We start from the raw sequence: 26,623 nt of genomic DNA on the forward strand, positions 1-26,623 counted from the left end.
TACTACTGCACTGAGGTTTTGGAAACCACTAATCACAAACACCCTAGAAACTACCAGGAATGTGCTCAATTGCATTCACCAGCCCTTTGGTCCTGAAAAGTAGTATTTAAGCTGAACTCCAAGAGAATTTTTCAAAAAGCTACATTGAATTCAATTCATGACACACTATTAAGAATTATTTTACACATGAAGCAGCTTAATATGATTTAAAGGACACAGAACTTTCCCATAGGGGGAGAGAAGCAAATCCTCTGTGAGATGAGTACCAACACAGTTGGTACTGAGGCTTACAGAACTTTGATGTTAATGAATGTGGATGGGTTGTAGAGATGGGAGAAAAGCTGCCTTTATCAGTTTTCCCAGTACCAAGCTGACAGCCATTGTAAAACTGGGTTTTAATACAGCTGTGCAGCTTTTGCCAGTAAGCCACAGGTTTCCATCACATGATCAGGTGAAAATGTGCTTAACAAGGATGTGAATATGCTTCTTTGTTCATAACAAACTTATCACAAGACAGACAAAGCTCAAATTATCACAACAGGGCAAACATTTAGCCAGCAACATGTCAAAGCATTCCAGCTTGCATCTTGCTGTTGAACTGACCAAGACAGACAAAAAATATAATCCAGCTGAATACCACCTTCTACAAATATGAAGTCAGTTTGCTTTTTTGTAACTCTACATCTGGAGCCTGTTTGTTTGGGGCATAAAGAAAAGAGGAAAGATATTTGGAGACACCTAAATTGCTTCCCTTCCTGCCGTGAAGGACTATGCAGTGATTGTTATAAAAGAAAACAATTCTTTCCCATGTTCCCTGGGAGAAGGACAAAACATAACCTGCTGAACGCGCAGCAAAAAAAGACTTCAGTTCAACTGCAATAAAAAATTGCTAATGATAAGAAAGATAAGTCCAGCAACAAGGCGGCTGTGGAGTCCCTATTGCTAGACTACAGTAAGAACCCCTTAAAGATTGACCCAGGCTCACGAAGGCAGGCACATTTCATGCCGTTTCTGGTCTGGGTAACATGAAGATCATACAGTGCTGAAATGCCTGTTACTGCTTCGATGGATAGGTAGACATTTACACCCATGTTGGCAAGGACCACTTGGAGCAAGTGAGCCCATGAGCTCCTACTGGCTGACAGGTCTATAGGGCAGCTCGGTACTGTGCAAAAGCATCTGGGTACTGTGCAAAAGCAGCCAGGCACTGGGGACTTACCTTTCAAGCACGAGAGAGAAAGAGAGAAACAGCATCTCACAGGCATTCCCAAGAGCTATGTAAAATGTCAAGCTTCTATTCCAACCCTTGCCCTCTCCAGTTTCACGCACCTTAAAACAGCTGCTTTAAAATACTGTGACTTCAAAGCACAGTAAATTAAGCTCCACATAAAGTCCATTCAGCTTTTTGTTTAATTTGATAAAAGCTCATCAGACCATTCAAGTTACCTTCTGGTCAATACTGCCTCAAGAAATCTGCAATTCAGATACCTGCGGTTCTTCCAATATTTCTGTAAAACATTACTGACAGAATCTGTTGGCTTGAGTGTATCAGGTCTTCAGGAAACACTGTTTCAGGGCCATTCAGTACCTTTTATACTACTGTGATCTCTTCTTTTTCTCTAGAAGTCCTCACCTTGTGTGATTTTTCTTTTCCTCTTACTCTAACACCCTGGGATCACCATCATTTTTATACAGCATTTCTCCTCTATTTTAACCTGATGACATACCATGCCCTCTTTCCTTTTAACTTCTTTCTGAGAAAAAGGATTGGTCTCAATAACAATGGTTCAGCTCTTGACTTGCTGGCTAGGAGGTTTAGCTTCAGGCTAGGCAAACTTACTGTTAAAGCTGGACACTTTCACATCTATTGACAAAGAACAATATATGCATTTACTGTAGTCCCTTGCATCACAGATGATCCCAAAGCACTCTACAAACAGTGTACTGGGTCCCTCATTCACCATCAAAACATACTTGCCGCTAACTGTGCCAGCAACACTACATAAAAGTTAGTCAGGAGGTGAAAAAGAGCGCAACTTCTCCAAGTGAAATTACAAGGAAATTAAGGGAGGCAGAGTATATTACTTTGTGGAGAAGTTGGCCAGAGGACTGAACAGCACACCTATTTAATGGCCAAAAGGGGGGCAGGGTCCCTGTTCAAGATCGAATCACCAGCAATGCAATGCTGCTCCTCAGGTCTCTGCTGAGCACAATGTGTTATCAGCTGAAGAAAGCACACGGCATGCAGAGCCTACTGGCATGGCTGCTACTGCCTCTCCTGCAGGCTTTTCATTCAAGCATTACCAAGAAAAAGCAATGCCTAGCCTAGGAGCTTTGACAAGATCCCAACGTATTAGTGACAATAGAAAAATACACAGATTTAATTTTAAAAGCTCTTCAATATTTCTTATTTAAATAAGCCATCACAGCGGGAGAAAAAAAAATCAGTGAACTGATCATTTCAAGAAAACACAAGATCAGCCTCTCCATCCACCTCCCCTCTCACCAAGTATTGACCTTGCTAGCAGAGAAGCACTCTCAAAGATTCTAGATTCTCTACCACATAATTACAAATTAGGACATTTAGCAAAGGGGGGAAAAGATTTTTTTTATACATAGTGATCACGGGAAGCTCAACAGTATCCTATATAAATACAGTCCTGTTATAGCAAAGAGGGTAAGTCTACTCTATTTCTCTAATGGTATCCCACAGTTTTAATAACATGCGTACAGGCCTTTCAAGAGCACCTTATTAAAAAAAGAAGGCGGCTCTGTTTTAAACATTTAAATCCCTAAAGACAGACAAAAGAAAACACAGGACAAAGTATAAATACTATTGATTATGCATAATTGGTATAATTAATTTGTAATTAGTTCATTAAAATATATAGGCATTGGAATTATGCTTGTACATTTCTGGGAATATCCTGCAAGTCACCTGGGATATGCTTATCATTTATTTGATAGATGAAACATTATTAGAAAGACAGCCCATTAAAAATTAATATACCCGAGTAATAATTTCTTGATCTCAGCACTCAAGTTTTCTATGTACTTAGATTCCTGTTCTACCTCATAAAGGATTTTTATTAATACTGGTTTTTTAGAGCGTGACTTGGGAAGCACAGCATTTTAGATAACTGAGGCACAATACCTTTTATGTCAAATACGTAGTCAGTTTTGAGAAAACAAAATGACAAATACTATGTTATACACCATGAGAGTATTCAGCACCACATCTAATTCTATAATCAAAATTAAGATGGAAAGGTAAAAAGCCCCACGCTTCAAAACAAATAACAAACATGAATGGAAAGCAGTAGGAAGAAACTTCCACAGCACCATAAGCAGCCTGGTCTCTAATTGCTTAGCATTCTTCCACTTCTGCAGCACATCTGGCATTGCTCACTGTCATAAATGAACACATCTGTATGAGCAGGATTTCAGGAGTTCTTGAATACTGCAGATAACAGTCACCAGTCTCTCACAAGAAGCAACTGGAATGGGCTGGTGTACACTGGTACTGCAGTAGCATTTCAAAGATGTTATACCCCCCTGACGTGGGGGAAAGTAACATGGAATAACAATGCATCACTTTTTTTTTTCCTGTAATGTTGCTTCACTATTCCTACTGATCTTTCCAAAGTCCTATCAATATTTCTCAAGTCTCATTTCAAGCAAAACTTATAAAAGCAATGTGATCTTAAAACCCCAGTTTCCTTAAAACCAAACCTTCCTTAAACTTCTGTAACTGATAGAGACAGTCTTTCTGTGCGCAATTACAAGCACCATGAATAGGCATTCTGCTCAGAATCACCTCTTAAAAAGTATTTTCCTCCCCACCCTACCTCCATCAACACTAATGGGAGCCTAGAAAGGTTGGTCTCTCACCGACACAACTAATCCATGAAGCTAGACCATGTGAATATCCATCTTCATTTAAAAAAAAATCTACAAAAAATTAAAATCATATAATTACTCAAAAAGAGCAAAATCACCAGTGGATACATAGTGCAAGTAGTGTCATTTGCCATTATAAAGCTTGAATCTTCTCTTGCAAAACAAAAAGTATATGCCTTAAAAAACCAACCAACTTTCACTTCCTATAGGAGGTTAAAATTGCAAAAATAAATTTGGAAAACAGAGTTAGGTCTCCAGGTCCTTTAAGCCACAATTAAGCACTTCACTGTAATTTTGTGCTTCTCAGCAAATCTGCTTTAAGAATTCCAAACAGTCTCCCAGGAACCACATCCTTCTTTTCCCCCGCCTCCAATCTAGCATGGACAATTATTTATTTTCTTTGCCCTGCACTCAAGAATGTGATGGATGTATTTACATAAACACACACACAGTCACAGATATCTCTCTATAAAAATTAATCTGCAGATGATGAAAAGTGTAAAAGATCTAAGAGGCAAATCCCAAACAAAAGAGCATACTTTATACATAAATATCTTGAAATTATAAAGATCTGAGATTAAGTGGTTTACCACTCATTTAGAATTGATTAGAATGTATTTAAATTTAGCTGAAAGTACCACAACATTGCTCATGTATTTGCATCTGCGAATAAGTAAATAAAAAGCCTGTTATTAAAGCCTTCATTAATTCTGATTATATGAGAACTTAAAAGCAAATCTGTGTATTACTGCTCTGTAAAGACTCCTAGCAACTCTACAGTAAAGCTGGCACTGCAACACAACATGTGTCAGCGAAAATGACTAACAGGATCTATTTTCAGTAATCTTAAATCACACTGGTAAAATATAGAATTAATGGTTTTGCATAACACTTCAAATATTTTTTATTTTAATTCATTCTCTATTCATGCCTTACTGTATCAAAAAGTGAATTTTATATCACTTGACATTTATGCACAACAGTTAAACACATTTTATTAAACTACAATGTTTAGGCAGTATTCATATGTGATGTGTATATTATTATGAAGAGTGATCCAGCAATTTTATTTCCTTATAAATATGACGGCTAGAGATTTATAAGTATATCATGTTGACTAGAATGAAGAACATTTCATTCTGACTACAGTTTTTGAGAGTTTCTATATATTTAATTGAACACAGTATTTTTGAAAGAAGGATTCATTGATTTTCCCCCATATTAAAGATTTCTCTGTATATTTCTAAGGAGCTTAAAAATTAAGTATATAGTCTACCCTAAAATGGTCATTCTTGGAGAAATCCAAGTTTTTAAGCTATGAATGATTTCTGAAAGTCAACATGCCCCCTGCCCCTCACCCTGAAAACTCTACCTGTATCTCTGGCATACTGGTTTAATAGTTTAAGCAGAGAAGCATAACTGAAAAATTACTAATTAGGTTCTCCAATCTCTATTCTTTTACTAATAAATTAAATACATGTATTAAAGCAAATTTGTGTTTACAGAAACTTGAATTTGCAACATCGATTCACCTGTCAGCCCTGATGTTTCCTTTTGACTGTGAAGGACAGTCCTAATAAAGCTACTTCTGAAAACCACTTTTCATGGCTTGATTCAAAGCCTGGGTGAATGTTTCTATGACCTGAGTGGGACTACAGATCACAGACTAGCACAGGTCTATACCCATTTAGAAATGGAAGGTGATTTGGCACAGCGAGGAGAGAAAAAGCAAAAGACTCATTAAATTTGGTACATAGGAAATGATGTTGCAATACCTAAGGAAGTTTGCTTGCCACTCTTATAGTTGAAAAGTCATTCCAAGTTAAAACAAAACAAAAAACAAACTTTCCCCAACATTTAGCCATTAAACTCAGAGTTATGAAGTGGATTTTGATGAAAGATTTTGCACTTTATCACGTCCGATAATCAGACTGGTTTAGAACAAGCTCTACAATATACTTTATAGAGTTGGCCTCAAAATAAATTACTTTTTCCTTCACAGTTTCTAGGCCCAAGTGCCAAGTCCATTATCCAGTAACCAACATCACAAAACATTTTAAGGCACCATACAAGACAAAGGATCAAAGGGATTTTTTGTATTTGGGTATACAGAAAAATATACCTGATAGTCTAAAATGCTGAATCCTAAACCACATTTGTCTTTCTCCAGTTCAATAATCTTCACATCAGGAGACCACAATGCTAATTCCCCTTCTTCCTCATCAGGATTAACGTCTTCCTCAGGTTTCACCTGAAAAATAAAAGCTTTAGTTCAAATACTATTCTTTCAGTTCTTTATGAACACTATTCATTCAGTACTTTGATAATTAATAACTCATACATGCCCTAAAATATGACCTTTTATGGAATTACAACTTCATTGAACATTACGCATCCAGCTTTCTCCAGCTTGCTGCCTTAGATACTCCCCTGGGACTATGCCTACATGTTCTGAGCATCAGCACTCAACCTGGCATACAAATACCCATGAATACATGTCAAATTAGTTGTTATAATATTACTAACCTGTTACAGGTTGATGAACTTCTGCTGTCCCATTAGACGCACAAAGGAAAAATAAATATCTTAGCATAAAAGATTTAACCACAGACAGCTAATAGAAAGACCAGACGATCAGGCACATAAGATACTTGTGGCATTAAATACACAGACAAAAAATTCTTACATTGTAACTATACAAATAGTATCTAGTTTGAAAAAGCAATTTGAAATTCACAATTTTTGTGCTAAGGTATAGAAGAAAGAGGTATAGTTACCCAATGTTGTTTGGTAGCGACAGCTTCATAGATACATCTTCCAAAAAGGCACCTTTTGTTGTCTAACTTGAAATGTGTGTTTTAACATTACTGCTATTTTATTAATAGAATCTTTAAAAAAACCCAATGTATGATGTCCCAAGAAAAACATTACAATCTTGTACCTTTAACTTCATACTGATTTAGCTTTATTCCTTTGGATGAATATGCCTATTACACAGAGCACTGCCACGAGGCAAATTTTTCTTTCACACATGCTTTCTTCATACTTTCAACAAAAGAAAGCAAAAATATTGTGAGATCGTTCTAAGATGATGACAACTTCTGTTCACTCAATATCACCTTATGACAAAAATGTGCAACTGACAGGATGCACTTGGCAAATGTTCAGTAAAATGCAGTATCAAAAACACAGTGGGACAATTTCTATTGCAACAGAAAGGTCCTTTCACAAAAAAGGTGCAATGCTATACACCTTATTCTTCCATGAAACATCCATATTGCTTGTTTAACTCACCACCTTAGAGGAAAGTATATCAGAAAATACCAGAAGAGTTGAGAAGTCTTTTTACAAATAGGAACAACTATTACAAGTGTCAAGCTTTAGTTTGAGACTTTAAAGCTTCTGCAATGGAAAGAAACATTAAGTTTCTTTTTTACCCCCAGTTCTATAAAATCCTACCCAGAACATGGAAGTAATCAGCTAATGGTGGCAAGGATGTGATTTAGTATAACTCAGAACTCTCACTCACCTATTAAGTGTAAGAATGATGAATGGGATGTACATAGTCAGCATGCTAGCTCAGTGATTTACCTACCTTGTATTTATAATACAATGAAGTTTCTCTTGACCAACCTGTATAAACTGTAGTAAAAGTACCAGTGTTGCAAACACGAACTATCTTTTAGTGAGACACCAGCTGTCCCTTACGAGCCCAAAGTGAATGGCAAAGGCAGCTTTATATGACGATTTAATACAAAACTGCCTCATATAACTACATATTTTAGGAAATGTTATTTAAGACTGAAAAGTGGTCTGGATCAAACAGCAAAACGAGAACAGAAACAGTCTTTAGAAAGCCAAATCACTTTCTCAGAAATAAATGCACTTTTGCAAAAACTTATTGTCCTTTTATGCAACTCAATGACATGAGAAGTCTACCTTTTGTCCTGGAAGGGAAACTCCCACCGTGGGTTCATCCACAAGAGACTCACTGCCATCATCAAAAAGTCGCCGACAGCAAACCAGTGTAAATGGGGGTGGCACTTCTTTTAGAAAAGTGATTGCCTCACGGCGTGATTTTCCATATAGCTGAACTCCATTTACCTACACAGAAGGGGAAACACACATCCACACTAAGATAATTAAAAAGATACTAACCAGATAATTCTATTAATTTTTTTATGTACCTGTCTTTCCTCAGCTGAATGTGAAATTCTAATTTTACCTAGGGATTCTGATAAAGCTTGCATAGTTTCATTAACATATGCTTCTGAAGTATACAGGCATTACTATAAGACTTATACTTCATCAACAAGATCTTGTGACTACTGACTGATACACCATGCCTCTGCTCTCTTCAGCTTCCTCTAACTTGTTTCAGCTCACTACTTTTCCTAGCCCTAAATCTTTCCTAGCATTATTTCATTCTCATCTGTTTCTTTGTTGGGGATTCTTTTTTAGCATTAGGCTTATGTGTTTGAATCTATAAAAAAATTAATTTTCCAAAACATATTAAGAAAATCTCTAATCCAAAACTTGAAGTCAGAACTAGCACAACTTTGTCAGTTGTTTAAAATATACTAAAATAGTTGAAACTAAAACAGAACCTACAGAAAAAATGCAAGAATGTTTACATAGTAAAAACCTAACCAATTACAGTAAGCAATTAATCAGAAAAACCTGTCAAGGGTCAAAGCTTACCATCCCACAAGCTTTAGATCCTGAGTGACAACAGAATACCATAAGGCCACTGTTAATGGATGTTTTAAACCACAGACTTAAGAAAAAAAGAGAAGACAGATAGATAGACAGATAATAATGCTGCTTTAAAAATGGGATACTGTATTTGCTTTTCATCAGGAAAATAAAACTACAGGGATTCTTCCTCTTTTACATATTTCATAACCTGTAATATCATGAGGGTATATCTATTTGCACCATAGGGTTATCCTTAAATATGAGGAAAGCAGAACGTCAGTAGGTGTCATAGATGTGAACATCATCTATGTTGATGAGCAGTGCAGCCCCAGAAGAGCAGAGTTTCAATCCAGCTGGTGCTATGGACTCAATCCCAACACCTGTGTTTCAAGGATTTCTTTCAGGCTACCTCAAGTTTGCACTCAAGACCAAATGTCATGTTTTAGGAATCCAGTACACAACATCCAAGTCCACTCCACAACATGAACCAAAGCACAGAAAATGGGGACAGTTGAAGATTCTCTTCAGTACCTCACTCCATACCCAAACTGCAATGCTAACGTAGATGAACTGACATTTGATCCTAGAAAATATAGCATGTAAATACAGAACATACATGTAAACACCTCTGTACATGCATACTTGAGGCAGAGCCTAACCATATACTTCCCAGATTTCCTTGTTCTTTAGAGGGATACAATCTCGTGCAAGACTACGCAGCAGTCTCACTTTAGCCATGATTTTTTTCCTGACCATGTCTATTTTTTTCCACTTCTTCCTTTGTGCTTTTTACAGTGTAAATATAGCTTATATTGCTGGGAAACACAGAGTTCCTCTCACACTATAACCCAGCCAAGGAGGAAAATTTAGAGTGGTGTAACTGGCCTCCAACATGGTAAGATGAACTGCTATGGGTTTTTTTCTGTAAGAATTACAGCAACTGCTGAGCTATCAGGCTAATCCATTAGTTAATTATTTAAGCAGATGTATCTATGCGTAAGGATTTTTTAATGCATTGAGAGTGGCAGTGTGGTGGAAAGTTATCAGCACTTCTCAGCATACTGTGATTGATGGAGAAGAGTTACCATGCACTCCCAAGCAGACTTGGGGACTCCCATTTCTTCCTTTGCAGTTGCCAGGAATCAGCCACTAAACATGCAAGGTGCCCTACACCCCATTCATTCACCACACCACTCTAGTTGTGCCATCATAGGAGCGAGTGAAATCTTATAACAAAACTAGAAGGACAGAAGGAAGCAATTTTCTCCTAAAAAAGAACACAATGAAATTAGCTAAAACAGCGGGTGGGTGGGGGTGTGTGTGTGTAAAAAATACCATACTTTCTATCATAATTCCAACACGTCATTAAAAATAATCAGCATTCAACCTCACTATATATTAAAGTGAATTCCTTGCTGATCACATTTTAATCCCAACTGTATCAGGCCCAGGTAGAGCTGCTTGTTTGGGGAATGGGGCTGTCACTTTTTCCATTGCAAGCCCCTACTTAAGCGGATTTATAACTTGGCTGCAAAAACATACTCTGGGCTAAACCTGGCATATATAGCTTTAGCCCTGGAGCACATTTTTTTTGTTGGGTTTTTTTTCCAGCTACAGAGTAGAAAAAAATTTATGCTCACCAGGTCTGGACATATCTGTGAACTTAATTGTAAGTACACAGTAATAAGTAAGACTGTTAAATATATACAATTAAAGTTTCCTAAGTTACTCCACAGTACTGTATTATTGTTTTTTGCATACTATTTTTTGTCTAGTGGCCAAGGAATTTAAACAACACTTTCAACATTCCATTAATCCTTTCCTTTAGGAATCAAAATTTCCTCCATTAAGTAGTAACTGAAGAAAATGTTTTAGGTCTTAGTGGTATCAGTGTGAATTTTTGATGTTAAAGGGTGAACAACAAGTAAAAAGCAAGAGAGCTGTACACCTAACAAATTAATCTTTCAGAAGGCCTAATTCTGTTCCCATTGATGTAATCTAATTGTTCTTTGCACCCACTAAAACTAAGGTTCAAATTCAAAATATTCCACAAAGCTAGTATTCAATAGGAAATTAATGTCTTTTCACTTGCAGGCTGAGATACTGGTAGATATACATACAATACACATAAAAAATAAAAAAAATATCTTTATACATATTTAAACAAACTGATGTACTAGCTCATACACACAAATGTCTTTCAACACTTAACAACCCAGTTATAATGCGTAACAGGAACCACTATTCCTGAGACTGTTGTAAATTTTTTAGGAGTGACAAATATTAAGAAAGATTATCCACCACAAAAGCCAATGCCAAATTGCTCAAAAGACTGAGCCAAAGGACTACAGCTACAAATGCATTCAACACAAATATTATCGCTGCCCTTAGAACTCTTGATACTCATGTTAAAATATTTCAGAAAAAAAATACCATGATGTCACTATGAGGTCACAAGCATTTGACATTTTCTTCACACAGGAGGAATGAAACTGTGAAGAAAATGAATGTGACTTCCAAAGCACTACGCAAACTGCTTCCACAACCAGCTCTTGAATACTACTATTGCAGACACAGCAGCCAAACTAGAATTTAATACAAGCATTTTTAAGAAGGCTAAGCAAACAGGAAATAATATCACGTCTATTTTGGGGGGAGGTTGTTTTGGCTTTTACCTCCAGAAGTTCATCCTCCAGTTGCAGAATACCAAGTGTTGCAGCCGGACCATCTGAAGCAACTGATGATATATAATGATGTCCATCAAATGTGTCAAGCTCAACTCCTAGTCTCAAAGTGTGGATGGGTAATAGCTGCCAAAAGACAAGTATGGCTGAGAATGTATGTATCTTAATCTACCACAATATAAACACATTTAAGATTCAGTAGCTCACTGAATTAAACTAAACACACCGTATGTTGATAAAGTCTTCATACTGACATCACCTGCATTACAGCACAAGGGTCCATAACTTCTCTATACAAACAGTTGGCACAAACAACCAATCTGCCCCTTGGGGGAAAAAGCAATTTGAACTGTATTCTTAAATAAGATTACCATATTGGAAAAAAATGCAGAGAAAAGTGCCATGTAAAGTCTGTCCTGCCCAAATGGATCTCCTTGTCCCTGAGCCACGATCACTGTGGCAAACTCCTCTGCAGGATGATGACATTGTTGAGTACTTTCAACCTCTGCCCCATTCTATAGTGGCTTTCAACAACATGGATGTGTGTTTTAAAACATTAATTTGCCCATGCTACCAGAAGATAAGTAGAATATTGGCAGCCTTTTCCTTGAAAAGTGAAATAGAGTCACAAAGACACAAAACTTCTGTAACACATCAATCTGGAATTGTATCATGCCTTCCTAGGATTACTCTGCCAATAATATACCCTGAAGGAAATCATCATGTAAGTCATACCTTTGAGTACTTCTGGAGCTCTGAATCATCTGTAATGGGCATATCCACATTCACAACCTAAAAATTGTACATGATAATATTTTTCAATAGCATGACAATAAAGACTTTACTAGAATGATGAATTCTGACAAAAAACTGATGAGCAAAATAAACTGTACTTAAACAAAGTCACAGTGTTTAAAACAAATCTTAGAAAAGTCTTTCAGACACAGAACATTTACAGCTAGGAGTATGGTGATTATGCACTATTAGCAGGCTCCAATATTATCCTGTTCCTGAAGCCCGAGTGCCAATTTTAGTCGAGTTCAGTAATCCTGTATAAGCACAAAATGCCATTATGTTTGACACAAATATCCAAACTGACTTGCCAATCAGAATCTGTACTGATAGCTTAAGTTATTACTTCAGGCTATAGTACATCCATCTAACATCTAGACTAAACCACCGTCTTCTGCAGCATGTTTCTAACATTGCTTGAAATACATGAGTTTAATTACCAAATCTGATTGCAAAGTGGATCATATAAAGCAGTGACAAGAAATCCCTTCAGTATATCTTTTTATATATATATATATATAAATAAAATAACTATGTTCACCACCAGTTTTCTTGTACTGTTCTTCCTTAACATAATATATTTATCTTTAACCTTAGAAGGTTATTTACTCCAATTTTAAATGTAGTAAGATGACATCCGTGGTGTACTATGGCCCAGGGTTGGAGTTTAGGGCACTGAAGTTTAGTATGTTTGGGAAGATTCCTGCACTTGGTAGATTTGGAAAATATACAGCCTTGCAAAAAATCAGGAAACTTCAGGCACCTCTGGAAAATTCTAGTTTAACAAAGTATCCATGAAACAGTTCTAAGCCTCAGCTTTTTCTTTTGGATTAATTTTAAACAGGGCGTTCAGCATCTTGTTTTCCAGTACCAAGGGTATTTTTCTTGACAGACAGAATCCATTTCACGTTCATTCAGTTGTAACTAAATGAATCTATGACTGATAACTAACTCCTCAGCTTGACTGCTCACACCTAGGTACCTGGCAACAAACACCACAGAGTCATACATCCCTGCACTGAATTCCAGAGTCTCTTTCTGTTTCAGCAGGATCTCAGCTCCTTCCATTGGTAGCACAAAGGATCAGCAACACAGAAGCCATGAGTGACACCAAACTCTCTCTTCAAACAGCTATTTCCACTGAAGAGAAATACTTCTGAGAGAATACTCAAACTTGTAGGCACCTTTGCAGGGTGATTTTCTGGGAGCTGAGTGTGGGAGTGAGGTTAGCATCAAACTGGGACTGCACTATCAGGCTGAAATTGAACTAAACGCTGTTATTGAATGCAGCCAAGCAAGACTAGAGATAGGTACAGACGACAAGAACTGGAAGAACTGAAAAATTACTTTTACAATGGGATGCCACAACAGTTTCCTCTATTATTTAAAAGAACCATTTGTTAACAATTTCACTCCTGACATTTTACTGGCAGCAGCTAAAGAAGAACTGGAAATGGACAGTTTCACGAACTAAGAGGGTTTTCCTCCTCTGTGAGAAGTGTGATAGTGCTAAGGGAAGTAATATTAGACTCTTGAAATGTAAGGATGGGAATACCAAGCAACTGAAGTGGGCAGCCAAACAGATTTATTGCATCATGTACATAATCTTACACGAACTTCAGATCTTAAAGGAGTGCTAATGGAAAGAAGAGAAGCAAGTTTCTCAAGGCAATTCTTAAAGCTACATTAAATCTTCCAGCGAGTGACTGGAACGATGGCTACTCCAAGTGGTAAAAGTAAGTGTCTCTAAATCAACTGGACAAGCATTGCAAAGAAAAACAGGGCATTTTCTTGGTGGTGGTGAGAATTTTTTAAGTCTTCGGAAAGAACACTGGCTGGAGTCTTTTTTATCTGTACTCAATGGCTAACAGCACTGAAAAGCAGTAGTGAATTACAATTTCAGTCAACTCCTTATGACAATTCATCAAAACAATCTTTTGCTTGGCAATTATTTAATATGAAGTGAAGAAATACCTAATAGACACTGGCACCACAAAGTTAGACTACTGTGAACTACTTCCTATTTTCTTAGCATGTTCGAAAATCATTCTTTCATTCTCCTAATAAAATTGTAAAATTCTTCATGAAACACAGGAGCTCTATCCTGAGCCTTTTTTTCCCAGTGCACAATAAAACAAACAGATCATAAATGAAATCATAAAAACACCACATATTTTAAGTGGCTGCTATGATGCAGATTTAAAAGGACAGTTGATTTTCTTAAATCACTGTTCCTGTCTAGTATCTGTGTAACAATAGTATCTATACAAACAATTAAAACAAACCAACAACTCCTCATTGTAACAGTCTTACATTTCAGCCTTGATGTTACAGGAAACAAAACTTGATGTTACTGATCTGTTCCAAACACTAAACTGTTCTATAAACAGCCTGTAATGCTAAGCTCACAGATCTGTAATTTAAAGAAATAACATACATGTTTATTGAAATATAACATACCATAACTTCGTATTCGGGTCCCAGCAGGTTTTCCCACTTGGATTTCAGCTCATGTACTGGAGGGACCGGGACTCTTCCTAAATATAAAAGTGAATATTAAATTTACAAGCATATTGTACATTCAGAAGTACGTTTACTTCTAAATACTTCAATAAAAATTCAGTGTAAGTAAAAGATTAGAGGGAATAATCCCAAAAAGGAAAGTGCATTAAGACGAGTCTATCAAACAGTGCAAATCAAGAACATCTTTCTTAGGAAAACAATGCAAAATGTCAGCTACGTCTAACATGATTTATTCAACTGAGAAGCAGAAGAGGTGATGCTTGCATTGATGAGATGTGAGTTCTGTACTGTATAGTACTGTAAATAAATCATTCTTTCAGGCTGCAAAACAAATTTCACATGACTCCATAATTTGTTGCTATAAAAATGCTTGCCACTCCAGGGAAGCATCATCTCCCACCAAAATGAACCCCCTTACGAAGTAAAACACCTGACAAGATATTGCTTTTATCAAGAGGCTGTGTCAGCACAATACAGTCACAAATTTTATTTATATATTTGGCAGGTATAAAGACTTGTCTAGTTTAATTAGGCCAGTAAGTAACATGAGCTTTAATATAAGCTCCAGTTCTAAACCAGTCTTCCGTGGGAACTTGGCTATCTTGACATTTATATCTTTTCAGCTTTCTAACTTATGCAACCAAGGCAGTATTACATTCATGTAAGACAATTTGACAGAGCTAGACAGCATAAAATGACTGGCTGCCCTGCATTTGACCTCATCCAGAAGCTCAGTGCACATATAAAGTTCCAAGCCGAAGCAATGTTTAACTGGTAAGAATCAAGCTCTAAAGCAAATTCCATCTAGCAGCTACAGCAGCAGCAACTAGGGTCTGAATTACCGAAAACTGGGTTTTTTTTTTCCCCTGAATGACTGCAATAGTTTGTCAGATGTCTAGACAAGGCACAGACCACTTAGTATTGCTGATGTGTTGTACTGAAATTTAGAATGTAAATCACAACCTCACTACAAGAAAGACACTGAGGTGCTGGAGCACGTCCAAAGAAGGGCAACGAAGCTGGTGAAGGGTCCTAGAGCAAAAGTGTTATGAGGAGTGGCTGAGGGAACTGGGGGTGTTTAGCCTGGAGAAAAGGAGGCTCAGGGGAGACCTTCTCACTCTCTACAGCTGCCTGAAAAGAGGTTGTAGTGAGGTGGGGTCAGTCTCTTCTCCCAGATAACAAGCAACAGAACAAGAGGCAATGGCCTCAAGTTGTGCCAGGGGAGGTTCAGAATGGATATTAGGAAAAATGTCTTCATCAAAAGGGTGGTCAAGCCCTGGAACAGGCTGCCCAGGGAAGGGGTGGAGTCCCCAACCCTGGAGGTACTTAAAAAACATGCAGATGTGGCACTTAGGGACATGGTTTAGTGGTGGACTTGGCAGTGCTGGGCTAATGGTTGGACCTGATGGTCTTAAAGGTTTTTTCCAACCTAAACGATTCTATTCAATTTTGCACAGAAACTGATGAGTAAAATACCTCAAGGGGGGAATTCTGAAGATGCCAAGAGAAGTTCAGAGCCTACCTACTAGCAAAAGCCAACGCGAATGGGATGTCAAGCTGCCTCTGCTTTCAACACCTTTGTAGCATGCAAAGATAAAAGATGAACTTTGCAATACTTCCTCTTTACATCAATTCATAACTTTGAAGTTTTCTGCTCATTAAAAACAAAGATTTAAGTTAATTTACACCACAACATAACCTATCGCTGTACCTCTTCCACTAATGTTCTGTCAAGCCAGATAGGCAAATTCTGTCTGATCTGACACTGAGAAACCACACTCCTGAGAGCCTAACATTTCACTTGGAAATATCCAGAGCATCTTTAATCTATAGGCTCAAGGAGGTACAGATATTCAAGGACTCCAGCAATTCAGCTAAGTATTTCCTGTCCCCAAAAAGAAACCCCACCAAGAATAATAACCTAGGTTTGTAAATACAGTCCACAGTTCTCTATGAAATACATTATCTACTTAAAATAAAAAGGGGGTGGGTGGGAGGGAAGACGAACTGTCCCAAAATTCTGAGCTGTGAGTTAAGGGTTTTTTCCTCCATTGAAATTTAACAGAAGTTTCCAACGAGAAGTTGTCTTCAGGAGCCTTGTTATCAAGCGCAGATGGATTGCTACATTCACTTCCCAACTATAGCAAAAACAGAACACCAGTGAGTTCTTCTACTCTTTCTACTTGCAGAAATACTTAGGGACAGAAATTCTTTAACCTCTTTTTGTGCTATTACAAAGTTATAGCATGAACACACAAGACCTAAGCACCTGCAATCCCCTGTGCAGCCAAATATAGATTTTAAGGTTCACAAGGAGTAATGAATCTTAGGGCCAAGCTCGAAGTTCAATTCAGTAATGGTAAACTGTGTTCAGCTGGCTGAATACAGATCTTTTTGTCACTTCTAGAACACATTACCAAAATCTATGAGTTGTTCAGAGCAGGTGATGATGCACGTCTCCACTTGAAGTTCCACTCCTTCTTTCTTTCAAACACACTTTGAAGTCTTTGCTTGTAACTTCCTCAGAACTGTGGAAATGTTGGCTGGAGGGATTTGGATTAAATATATCCAATTCCAATGGTATCACCCAATTCACTTAAAAAGCTCCTTTTTCCTCAGAACAGCTTTTTCCACATGGCAGCTAATAGGAAGTTTCTTTCTAGTCTCTCATCCAGCTGGATTTCCCATGACCTGAGATATGTACCATGCCTTCTATAATGTGCAAGGCCTCAGAAATGAAAACACTTCTCAGAGACAGCTTTCACTAGCAACAACTTTCAACATATTTAGCCTGCCCTTCCATACAGTTTTTCATTTCTAATTAGAAAGCATCAAGAATAAATCACAAGTGTATTGTAAAAATCATCCTTCCTAGTCAAAATTGCTGGCTTCTTCAAAATCGGGATCTTTTCTTCTTGCAAATTCCTCCTGGTTTCACAAACTTAACATACAAGGATGTGTACTGTGCTCTAGTGCACTTCATTAATGCACTACCTGTGTTTGCCATACTGTTGGATATTTTTCCCCCGCCGTCTTTAAGCGCCTGACTAGCATCACCACATCTTTAGGTTTTGAGTAGTGCTACAAGGCAAAAGAAAGCAGTTCTGCCCAGACTGCAGTCTTGCAGATGCAGCTGTTAAGTTAATTGCCTCTAGTCTGCTAGCAGAAAGTTTCAGGCCTCGTGCACATTGCATCCTAAACCATGTTGCCTTTGTAACAGAACTGCTTAAGCACGGTTTTGCCTGGCCAGAATTACCATTTAATACCTCTCCAGGAAACACAATTTAATAAGAATTTCACACAACTAAGCTTAAAGGGAAGTAATACGTATTTTACAAAACGTACCTTTTACATTAAACTTCTAAAAGCATTTCCAGAGTTTAGTCAGAACCTTAAATTAGCAGTATTTACTTTAGCACCATTATAATGAAGTGTCCACCACCATGTCCAAAATAAGCACCTATCTTTGGAATTTAAACTTGGCCATTAAATTCTATTCCAAGGTGAAATCCTATATATGTCATATTTCAGTATGAGTAAAATTTGCAACTAAATACTTCAACTTTGTAACAAGAGATACACACACACACACACTTTATAGTTGCATAAAGCTTTTGCAGAACCTTGTAACTTGAAGAGGCTTTTCACCATGAAAACCTGCAGTTTAATCAAGCAATGATACTTGCTTACCATTGCATTAAATGTTTCTGATTCATTACTCAGTTTCAAAGCCATGCCCACTGCTTTAGCCTGCTGGCCTAAGGAGGACCAGCACTGCTAGATGGTATCAAGGGCAGTATCCAACTGCAAACGAATAATATCTACAGTGTTTAAATTTTTATATCCTAAGACACACTGCGCATACAAACACATTACTCTGTATTGTCCAGGCTAATGGGAGCTTGAATACACAGGAGAACAGAAAAATCACGTAATAAACTTGTTACATGATGCACTGGGGAATGGAGTGCAGAAATACCACACTGGTCCTGCAAGGAATCAATATGGGTCCAACCGGCAGCTATAGATTCCAGGCAATGAAGTCCTTGCCAGACCCAGGTGCATCTGCACCATACTCTGCAGAACCACAAGGAAGGGGATTATGAGATTTGCACAATGCTAGAATTGAAGGGGAGCCACTCGTATACATACAACTTGATTACAAACTCCTTTTGAAAGTAAGAGCTTTTGAGTATTTATGGAGAGGCAGTGGATCCACATCAAAGCAGTTTGGGTCTGCTATGAAAAGGGCTCAAAAATATCAGCAGAACAGGGATCACTAAGGCATATCTACATAAGACACCTTGAGACTAAGAGTTTGTTAACTTCAAGCCAGGTAAAAGCAATTTTAGTTCCCAGCATAAACTGATCCTGGCATTGATATACCATCTTTGCACAGCTCTAGGTATTAGGTTAACAAATGCCTCAAAGTTCTCTTTGCATCAGGGCAGACATCTGCAGCCTGTGACACAAAATAACCCAATCACAAGTAGTCAGGAACTGACAGTGATATGGTTCACTTCAGTAAAAAAATAAATACTTTATGCACAGAAAGTTCCACAGTAAGAAAAGGCCTGGCTAAGTGACACAGGACAGCATGTGTTGCTCTTTTCTAGTCTCTGTCATTGTGAGTGTAAGTCCTCCTGGCTCTTCTGCCTCTAAATACATTCTGCTGCCAAGTCCTTAAGTTATTTGTCCATTGTAACTACAAATCAATATATGCTTTTCCATTCATACAGCTAAAACAATGCTTTGATAACCTCACATCTCAGCTACTTAACCACCTCTGTTTTGGCTTCCTATTTCTGGGAACATGCAAAAGTCACAACAAAGGATGTCTGGTTACAAGGCTTGGACAGAAAAGTAAAACAGAATGGAACATAGGAGCTGCTACATTTCTCTCGTTTCCAGGTTGTCTCTAATACTGACAGATCTTCCACAATCATAGCAAAATTGTTATTCATCGACAGCCGTAATTCAGATTCCTCTGTTACATCTACATATCTTAAGAAACTACCAGGCATAAGGATAATTTATGCTGACTCCAACACAAGCTGTAGAAATTCACCCAGAAGTTCCTGTAGAAGAGCCCAGAAATCTGTAGGGGAATTGAAGCACGCCTTCTGGAAAGACCTCCAACACAGATTCAGAAGTCAGCTACAAAACAAAGTAATCCATGCCTTTGTGATCTGCCCCTATGTCCAACTGCCTTTGCTGTTAAAAACACATGCCTAATTTGAACTCCTGTCCAGCTTCCGATTCCAGTTCTCAGGTCTTTACACCTATTGTGCCTTTGCCAGACTAGAGATTCTCATCTGCCTGCATACCTGTGCAGTCAACAATTTCCAGTTCAGCTAGTAAGCTCGGGACAAGCAAGCCAGAAACAGCATATCTAGAGGCTGAACTCTCGTTTCCAACAGTAGCATGGGAGGAAGCAGTATGCAGCAGTATAAATACCAGAAGGTAAATGAGCTGGGTCTGGAAACCAACAGGAAGCAAGGAGAGATTCATTGTCAAGTGGGGAATCTCACAGGAGGTGGACATATAACTTGTGTTATGCCTCCTACTTCTCCAGAAAATGTCAATGACCAGGTGCACTATAAGCAGGTCAAGCAAACAGGAGCCAGTTACATGGCAGGTGGCACACAGGTGAGACAAATGTTCATGGAAACAGCCTCTGTCTCATTTGTGTGGAAAATGGCCTACAAAAATGGAGACATTTCACAAGACATGGTCCCCTGTCCCTGCTGCTGCAGCTACCTCTGGTCCTTCATCAAGCTCTACCCTGCCAAAATTCCTGAGGGAAGATGCTGCAGCTCAGGTCACAGGTTGTAGGAGATCAAGTCAAGCAGCTTGGAAGAGGACTACTGATGAAGTTACTGCAGTGCCAGAAGAGGAAACTGCAACAAATTGGCATCAGAGATGATGTACAGGAAACCAACAGAATACTTTGAAAAGACTGCAGATGCCTAAGATCTGTGACGGCAAGAAGATAGATGTGACTGAGGCAACACTGGATCGGGAAGTAAATGTGAACTTTTAACAGTTCCACCTCCAGATGCTGCTCATCTAGCAATCTGGTTCAGGGCCCTGGCAGCAGAGGAGGATGGACAGATCTCCGTCAGGAGAAGATTGCAGGCAGCACACCTTAGGTCATCAGAGTAGGACCAGGGCTAGAAAGAGGAATCAGTGAGCTGGAGGCATTCAGCTCTATAGAGCTTATGAGATTAATTCCAGAGTACTGAAAGGACTGCACCTCCACTGTCTATAATCTACAAAAAAATGCCCAAATCAAAACATGGCAATCAAAGGGGGACTCCTAATGACTAGAAAAGGGCAACTTAATGCAAGGACAAATACCCAGAGAATTTATAGGGCAGTCAGTCTCACCTTTGGCCCTGGAGAGATCATGAGATGCTTCCTTTTGGAATCCATTTTGGAAGACATAAAAGTAAGGTGGCAAATCCGGAACAGTTAATATAGATTTGCCAAATAACTGATCAATCTGATTGCCAAGATAGCTATGTGGATGAAGGGTGTAATACATCTCAACTTTACTGAAGCTTTTGACACCATTTACATCAGCATTCTCATTTGGAAACTGAGGAAGCGTGGGTTTGATGACTGATAAATAGGCTGAAAACAAGACGGCTCGCTGGGATCAAAGACAGCATTAACCAATGGCTTGACAGCTAGTTATGAAAGAAGGTCAATAGCTGCAGGGCCTAACAGCGCCCTTCATCAGTGACATCTATGATGACACAGAACACTCTTGGCAAACCTCATTTTGGGGATAGAGTGGGGTGGAAGATTTGATAGATCTAACAGGTAGAGCTTTACTTTAGAGCGACCTGAATAAAAAGCATTACAGAGCAAAAGCTAAAGACAGAGTAAGCCACGACAGCCCATCAGTATTGAAAATGGATTAAAGACAATTCCAAAGACTCAGAAGAGACACTGCAGATATCCTACCCACCTGTTTTATCTAGACTTTGTTTCTTTTCAGTTTGAGGATTATCCTTCTGTTCTTGGTTTTCCTCATTCTTAGTGTCCACACTAGTTTCAGTCCCTACAGCTCCAGGGGACACAAAGACTGGAACAGTTGGCTGCACTGTGAAAACAGATGAAAAAAAAATAAATTATATGCTGCAAAATATATCAAGTAGTAACACCATGTCATGAACCAATTTTTTTTTTTTTTTGGCTACACAGGAGTTTTGCACTCAAATTTCCTAAATCTCTCATTTATGTTTCTTTCCATTCCACCCCAAGTATCTTTTTTTTTTGTGTGCCCTTACAAAAATCTAGGATTATGTGGTATCTAGTCTTAATTGTTAAATTAGGTAGCTGAAAATGCAGTGAAAAATAAAATCAGTTGCTAAAAAAAAGATTACCTCTATCTGTAGCTCTTTCTGAGGAAATAGTAGGTTTCCTCCTAAGTAAGGTAAGGTGTACAGTCTGTCCTGTGTTACGCAATGCCTCTACCACTTCTTGGTTGGTATAATCCTGTATATTAACTCCATCAACCTCAAACAAGAAAATCAGATAATATTAATTACATTGCATTACATTCTTATGCTGTACCATACACTGTAAGCAACATCCACATTATTTTGTGCAGAAATTGTAGGGTTATTCACCCAAGACAGCAGTATTTGCAAAACAATCTCATTAAATCAGTTACATTTCACTAATTAGATAACATTTTCAAAATGCATTTTAAAAGGAAACACAACAGTAATTTCTTCTGTCTTCACAGGGCGACCACAAAACAGAATTTACTAATCTAAGTATGCACTGATTTTCCCCCTACAATTTTTTTGCTTACAAAAACCAGCTTGAGTAGTATTGTGAATGAAGCTTCCCAGTGAGAGCAGTCAACCTAGAACTCTGTTCAGTTCATTATCACTGTTAGTTCTTGCATGGATTTTTAACTTGCCCCACACAAGCCTATAAACATAACTGTTCATATAATCCACAACCCAATTCTTACATTAAGTCAGATGTTTTAATTTACAACCAAAATACTCTGTTCACCTCACTGTTAGATCATGCGCCAATAAGGGCTTCAACTGCAAAGCTGTGGACAAAAGCACAAGGTTGTATCAATTTTTGCTCTCACAAAGGAGAAACTGACTTTGGAAGGTCTGGCATAGTGCACATTTAAAAAGTAATTTAAAATCGTATCTCTATAAATATTGTATCTTAAAAAAAAAGACTATGTAATTCATTCTTGCTTGCACTGTGAATTGGCTATTATTCAATTCACTGTTATGCAATGTTTTTTAATTTTTCTGCACATTAAAGCTTAGGGTTTTAAACCTAATTTGTGACTATTAACATTTTGATTGTATCCACACTACGCTACGCAGTCATTAAGGACCATTAAACAGTGTGCCACATCTTGCAAAATCTTAACCATCCTCAAACCATTCAATTCAAATAAAAGCTAATGCTGCTCATCTTTACTTCAGGCCAAAAGCCAACATTCTCCACTCTGAAATATTTTAATACAAATGCTTCCCTCTTTCATAGTTAACTACTATTTACTACTACTTTTAATATAAAATAATATTTTAACCACAGCAACCCAAAGCTCATTTCTGTTACAAATCTACCTAAACAAATACGAACCACCAAATTATTTCCTCTGCAAAGTACAGAACGTTTAATTAATTTTAGGAAGTCTTTACTACATTGCTCTTTTAACACTGAGATGTGCAATTAAGTATTAGTTCTACAAAAATATATAAGCAGACTATTTTACTTACAGCAACAATTTTGTCATGAACATGTATTTGGCCATTGTGGTCAGCAGCACTACCAGGTATTATATTTTTCACAAAAATCCCTGAAGGTTCTGTTGGCAGGGGGAGGGGAGGAAGAGAAACAAGTCACTACATTAATCCAATTTGTTTCTTTTCTTATTCAGCTTTTTTAATTACAGCCTTTTTCACACACTTCTGCCTGCAAAGTTATGATTCTGTAAACTGCCAGCACTTGCACATGACCACTCACAGAGCTTGACACAGAATGACTGAGGATCTCTGATGGAAAAAACAGCATGGACACACTCACCTGTACAGTGACCTCAAAAATTTTCCCTTAAAATGGCTCACAAAAGGCCACCTCCTCCATGGATTCATCCTTGTGCTTACCCAGGCTTTAAACCACAATCACTTAAATCCATGCTGCATTTGATTTCAATAGGACTACCAAGCTAGAAGTAAAGTATGTGCTTAAGTACTTTGATCAGGACTTCAATCATCTTATAGCTAAAGAATTTAGTACTTTAAATCTTAAAGGAAAAGGATTTTTCTTTTTTTTTTTAAAAAAAAGAGAAACATAGAAATCAGAAAAGCTGTTCTTTGTAATATTTGACGTTTAATTATTAATTCTAACTTCTAATTAGCACACAAAATAAAAACAAAAAACAGTAAAAAAAAGTAAAAAAAAACAGTCATCCGTTGAAACAGTAACCCTTCCCTTCCACAAACTCCTGCAAAATACAAGATGCTGACCTTTAATTCTACTGAATCTTGACACTTCATCCATCCTTTTCTCAATGTTAACCTTCCTCATACACCTGCCCAACACGGTTTGCCCATGCTCAGCAAAACTCCTCTACCAGTGCCTCAAACCCAGCATTTCCTATTGTCTGACATGTACTCCTCCTCAGCCTAGTTCCCGGTGCTCACTGCACTGGCCTGGGATTCCTGACCAGCAACAGTAGAGAATCTCTTGGGAAAGAAGAGGGCTGGAAAGCAACCCCAGCTACACCACGTTCCCAGAATACCTTCTTGAGTCCCATGAGGAAGCGGAAGGGATAAAAAGCACTACCCCTTTGTGTAAAATCAGATATTCAGTTGAGCCCATTTTAAAAATATTATCATTCGTGGTACAAATATTGGAAAGACAATTTAGCAGCTCTAATTTAAAAAGGATTTAGGAAAAAACCACCATAAACTGATTCCATGTCCCGATATCCCAGCATAGGTATTTTAATCTGTTCCCAGAGCTTAGACAGTGAAACAGCCATCTGCCAAAGACAGTACATCATCCTGTGAAGTTGGCATACACACCATGCACAGCTAAGATTCTCTGCACCTCTTGCCTGGCAGAGGGATGGACTAGTTAATCTGGCTGATCATTTCTACTCTTAACACCTACAATTCATTAAACAAACAAAAGTTGCACGCTGAGTTACTTTGTACATACTGAAGCTGCCATTGAAAAGTTAAGGCAAATTGCAGACATCTGATACTCTCTTTCTGAAATTCTTCTTGATTTGTGTTATCTGAATTATGCTATATACTGCTGGGGCAAAATAAGGAACAGTGTGGACAGGAACTTGACTGTTGGAGTCTGTACATGCAGGAACTTGTCTGTTACAGTTTAATGTCTTGCACAGTAAAAACATAAGCATCTAAAATTCACAGTCCAGCAGTCAAGTGGGAATTATTTTTTTAAGTGTATTACAACTCCAAAAAATGTTGTGGCTGAATTTCACTTTGCAGCCAGTTCTCCATCTTCATAGATGTTGTAAGTTACACTGTTTCAAAGAAGTGCTAACCATTTTCTCCATAGTAAATAAAGGGTATTTGAGAAGCCTCCATTCTAGACTTGACTAAATCCTGTAGGACTCACCCACATCAGATGTGCCAGCATACCCAACAATTGTTATCCCCAGGCTTTGCCCATTCTTTTTTATAAGTTCAACATCATAGGTCTCAAAAAGTTTGGCATTATCCTATAAATAAAGCACAAGACAATAAAAAACCTCATTATTTCCCAGTACCATTACAATATTGCAGGTTAATTAAGATCAGAAGTAGTGATTTTGATTTTCCTGTTTTAGGAGGGATCAGATCTGCAAGAGATACACCCAATGTTTGCCAGAAATAAGGTGTGACCCAAAGTCAGTAGATATTTTTAGAATTCTTTCCTAATACTTTCTCCACATACCCATCTGAGGTATAGTATTTTTTTTTTTGGAAATTTTATGGAAAATTTTATGGAAAACAAAGGTTTTCATTAGACTGCTCAGGGGCCATTTCCCTTTGGATTCCACTGCCACTTGGTAACAAACTCCCCAGTCAATCCCACAAGACAACAGAAACCCTGAATACCCTCAGAATTTCTTCTCTCCCTTTCATATGTTAGTCCTGATAAAGTGTCATGAATCCACTTGCTTGAGCTCTTTCTACTAGACAGTTAAGAAGTAAAAAAACCTGGTACAGATACAAAGTGTGATCACTCACATACTTCTGTTGGAAAAAGCGATGCTTATCTCTCCTTGTTATTACCTACTAAAGAAGTAAGGGGCAGCAGGAAAGGGATCTCAAAACAGAAAAGAGGTTCAGTGCCCTCAAATGAAAGAAACCATGTGTATACATAGTAGGCACATCTCTACTACAGAAGCAGTTGCCTACTTAAATGCAAATACAGCAGTCTAGGTAGGTGTTTGATCTTATTGTGTTTTTATGCTAGATCCCAAACCACAAAACCATTCCAAACGTTAATCTTACACACATCAGCTTAACAAGTTTGATATGATCCTGTTCAGATTTGAACACCACCAAACTGCAAAGAACACTGGAAGCCTCCAGACTGTCTAAGGCAATAGGAAGCAAAAGACTCATTAGCTCACATTCAATGAAAATTATTTTCAAGACCTAAGAGGGGAAGAAGAGTATTCATTTGTAAATGCTTTATTGTTGAACTGATGACTTCTCACAACAAATAATACTTGAAAAGAGAAGCACATAACATGACTTGTTCTCTGAACCCTCCACATACTACAATTACCAAAAAAACATAAAAGCCACTAGCTAAGATTACAGTATGATCTGATCTTACACTGGAGAAGTATACAGAAAAAGGTCGCCACAAAGCTGGCCTCAGTATGTCTGTGCAACTCTACTCTTGACAGGTAAAAACCAAAACTGCAAGACAGAGTTCAAACAGGACACACTAAAGACATTGGTGATACCAAAGGGAAAAAACAATCAAGCACATAGATCTGG

General features: G+C 37.9%; 1 protein-coding gene across 4 annotated transcripts in view; it reads right to left on the minus strand.

Moving 5' to 3' along the window:
• PATJ (PATJ crumbs cell polarity complex component) overlaps window positions 1–26,623 on the minus strand; it is a 157,147-nt gene that overhangs the window by 112,230 nt on the left and 18,294 nt on the right. For all 4 annotated transcript variants that reach the window (XM_037404759.1, XM_037404756.1, XM_037404757.1 and 1 more), the window contains exons 9-17: window positions 25,245–25,347; window positions 23,369–23,457; window positions 21,992–22,124; window positions 21,574–21,708; window positions 14,535–14,611; window positions 12,018–12,074; window positions 11,274–11,408; window positions 7,840–8,004; window positions 6,023–6,151 (exon numbers count right to left, since the gene is read on the minus strand). In XM_037404759.1, coding sequence (XP_037260656.1) covers window positions 6,023–6,151; window positions 7,840–8,004; window positions 11,274–11,408; window positions 12,018–12,074; window positions 14,535–14,611; window positions 21,574–21,708; window positions 21,992–22,124; window positions 23,369–23,457; window positions 25,245–25,347 — 1,023 coding nt within the window. The remainder of the gene's footprint in view (window positions 1–6,022; window positions 6,152–7,839; window positions 8,005–11,273; window positions 11,409–12,017; window positions 12,075–14,534; window positions 14,612–21,573; window positions 21,709–21,991; window positions 22,125–23,368; window positions 23,458–25,244; window positions 25,348–26,623) is intronic.

This window comes from Falco rusticolus, chromosome 11 (genome assembly GCF_015220075.1).
Source record: "Falco rusticolus isolate bFalRus1 chromosome 11, bFalRus1.pri, whole genome shotgun sequence".
NCBI classification, from domain to species: domain Eukaryota; kingdom Metazoa; phylum Chordata; class Aves; order Falconiformes; family Falconidae; genus Falco; species Falco rusticolus.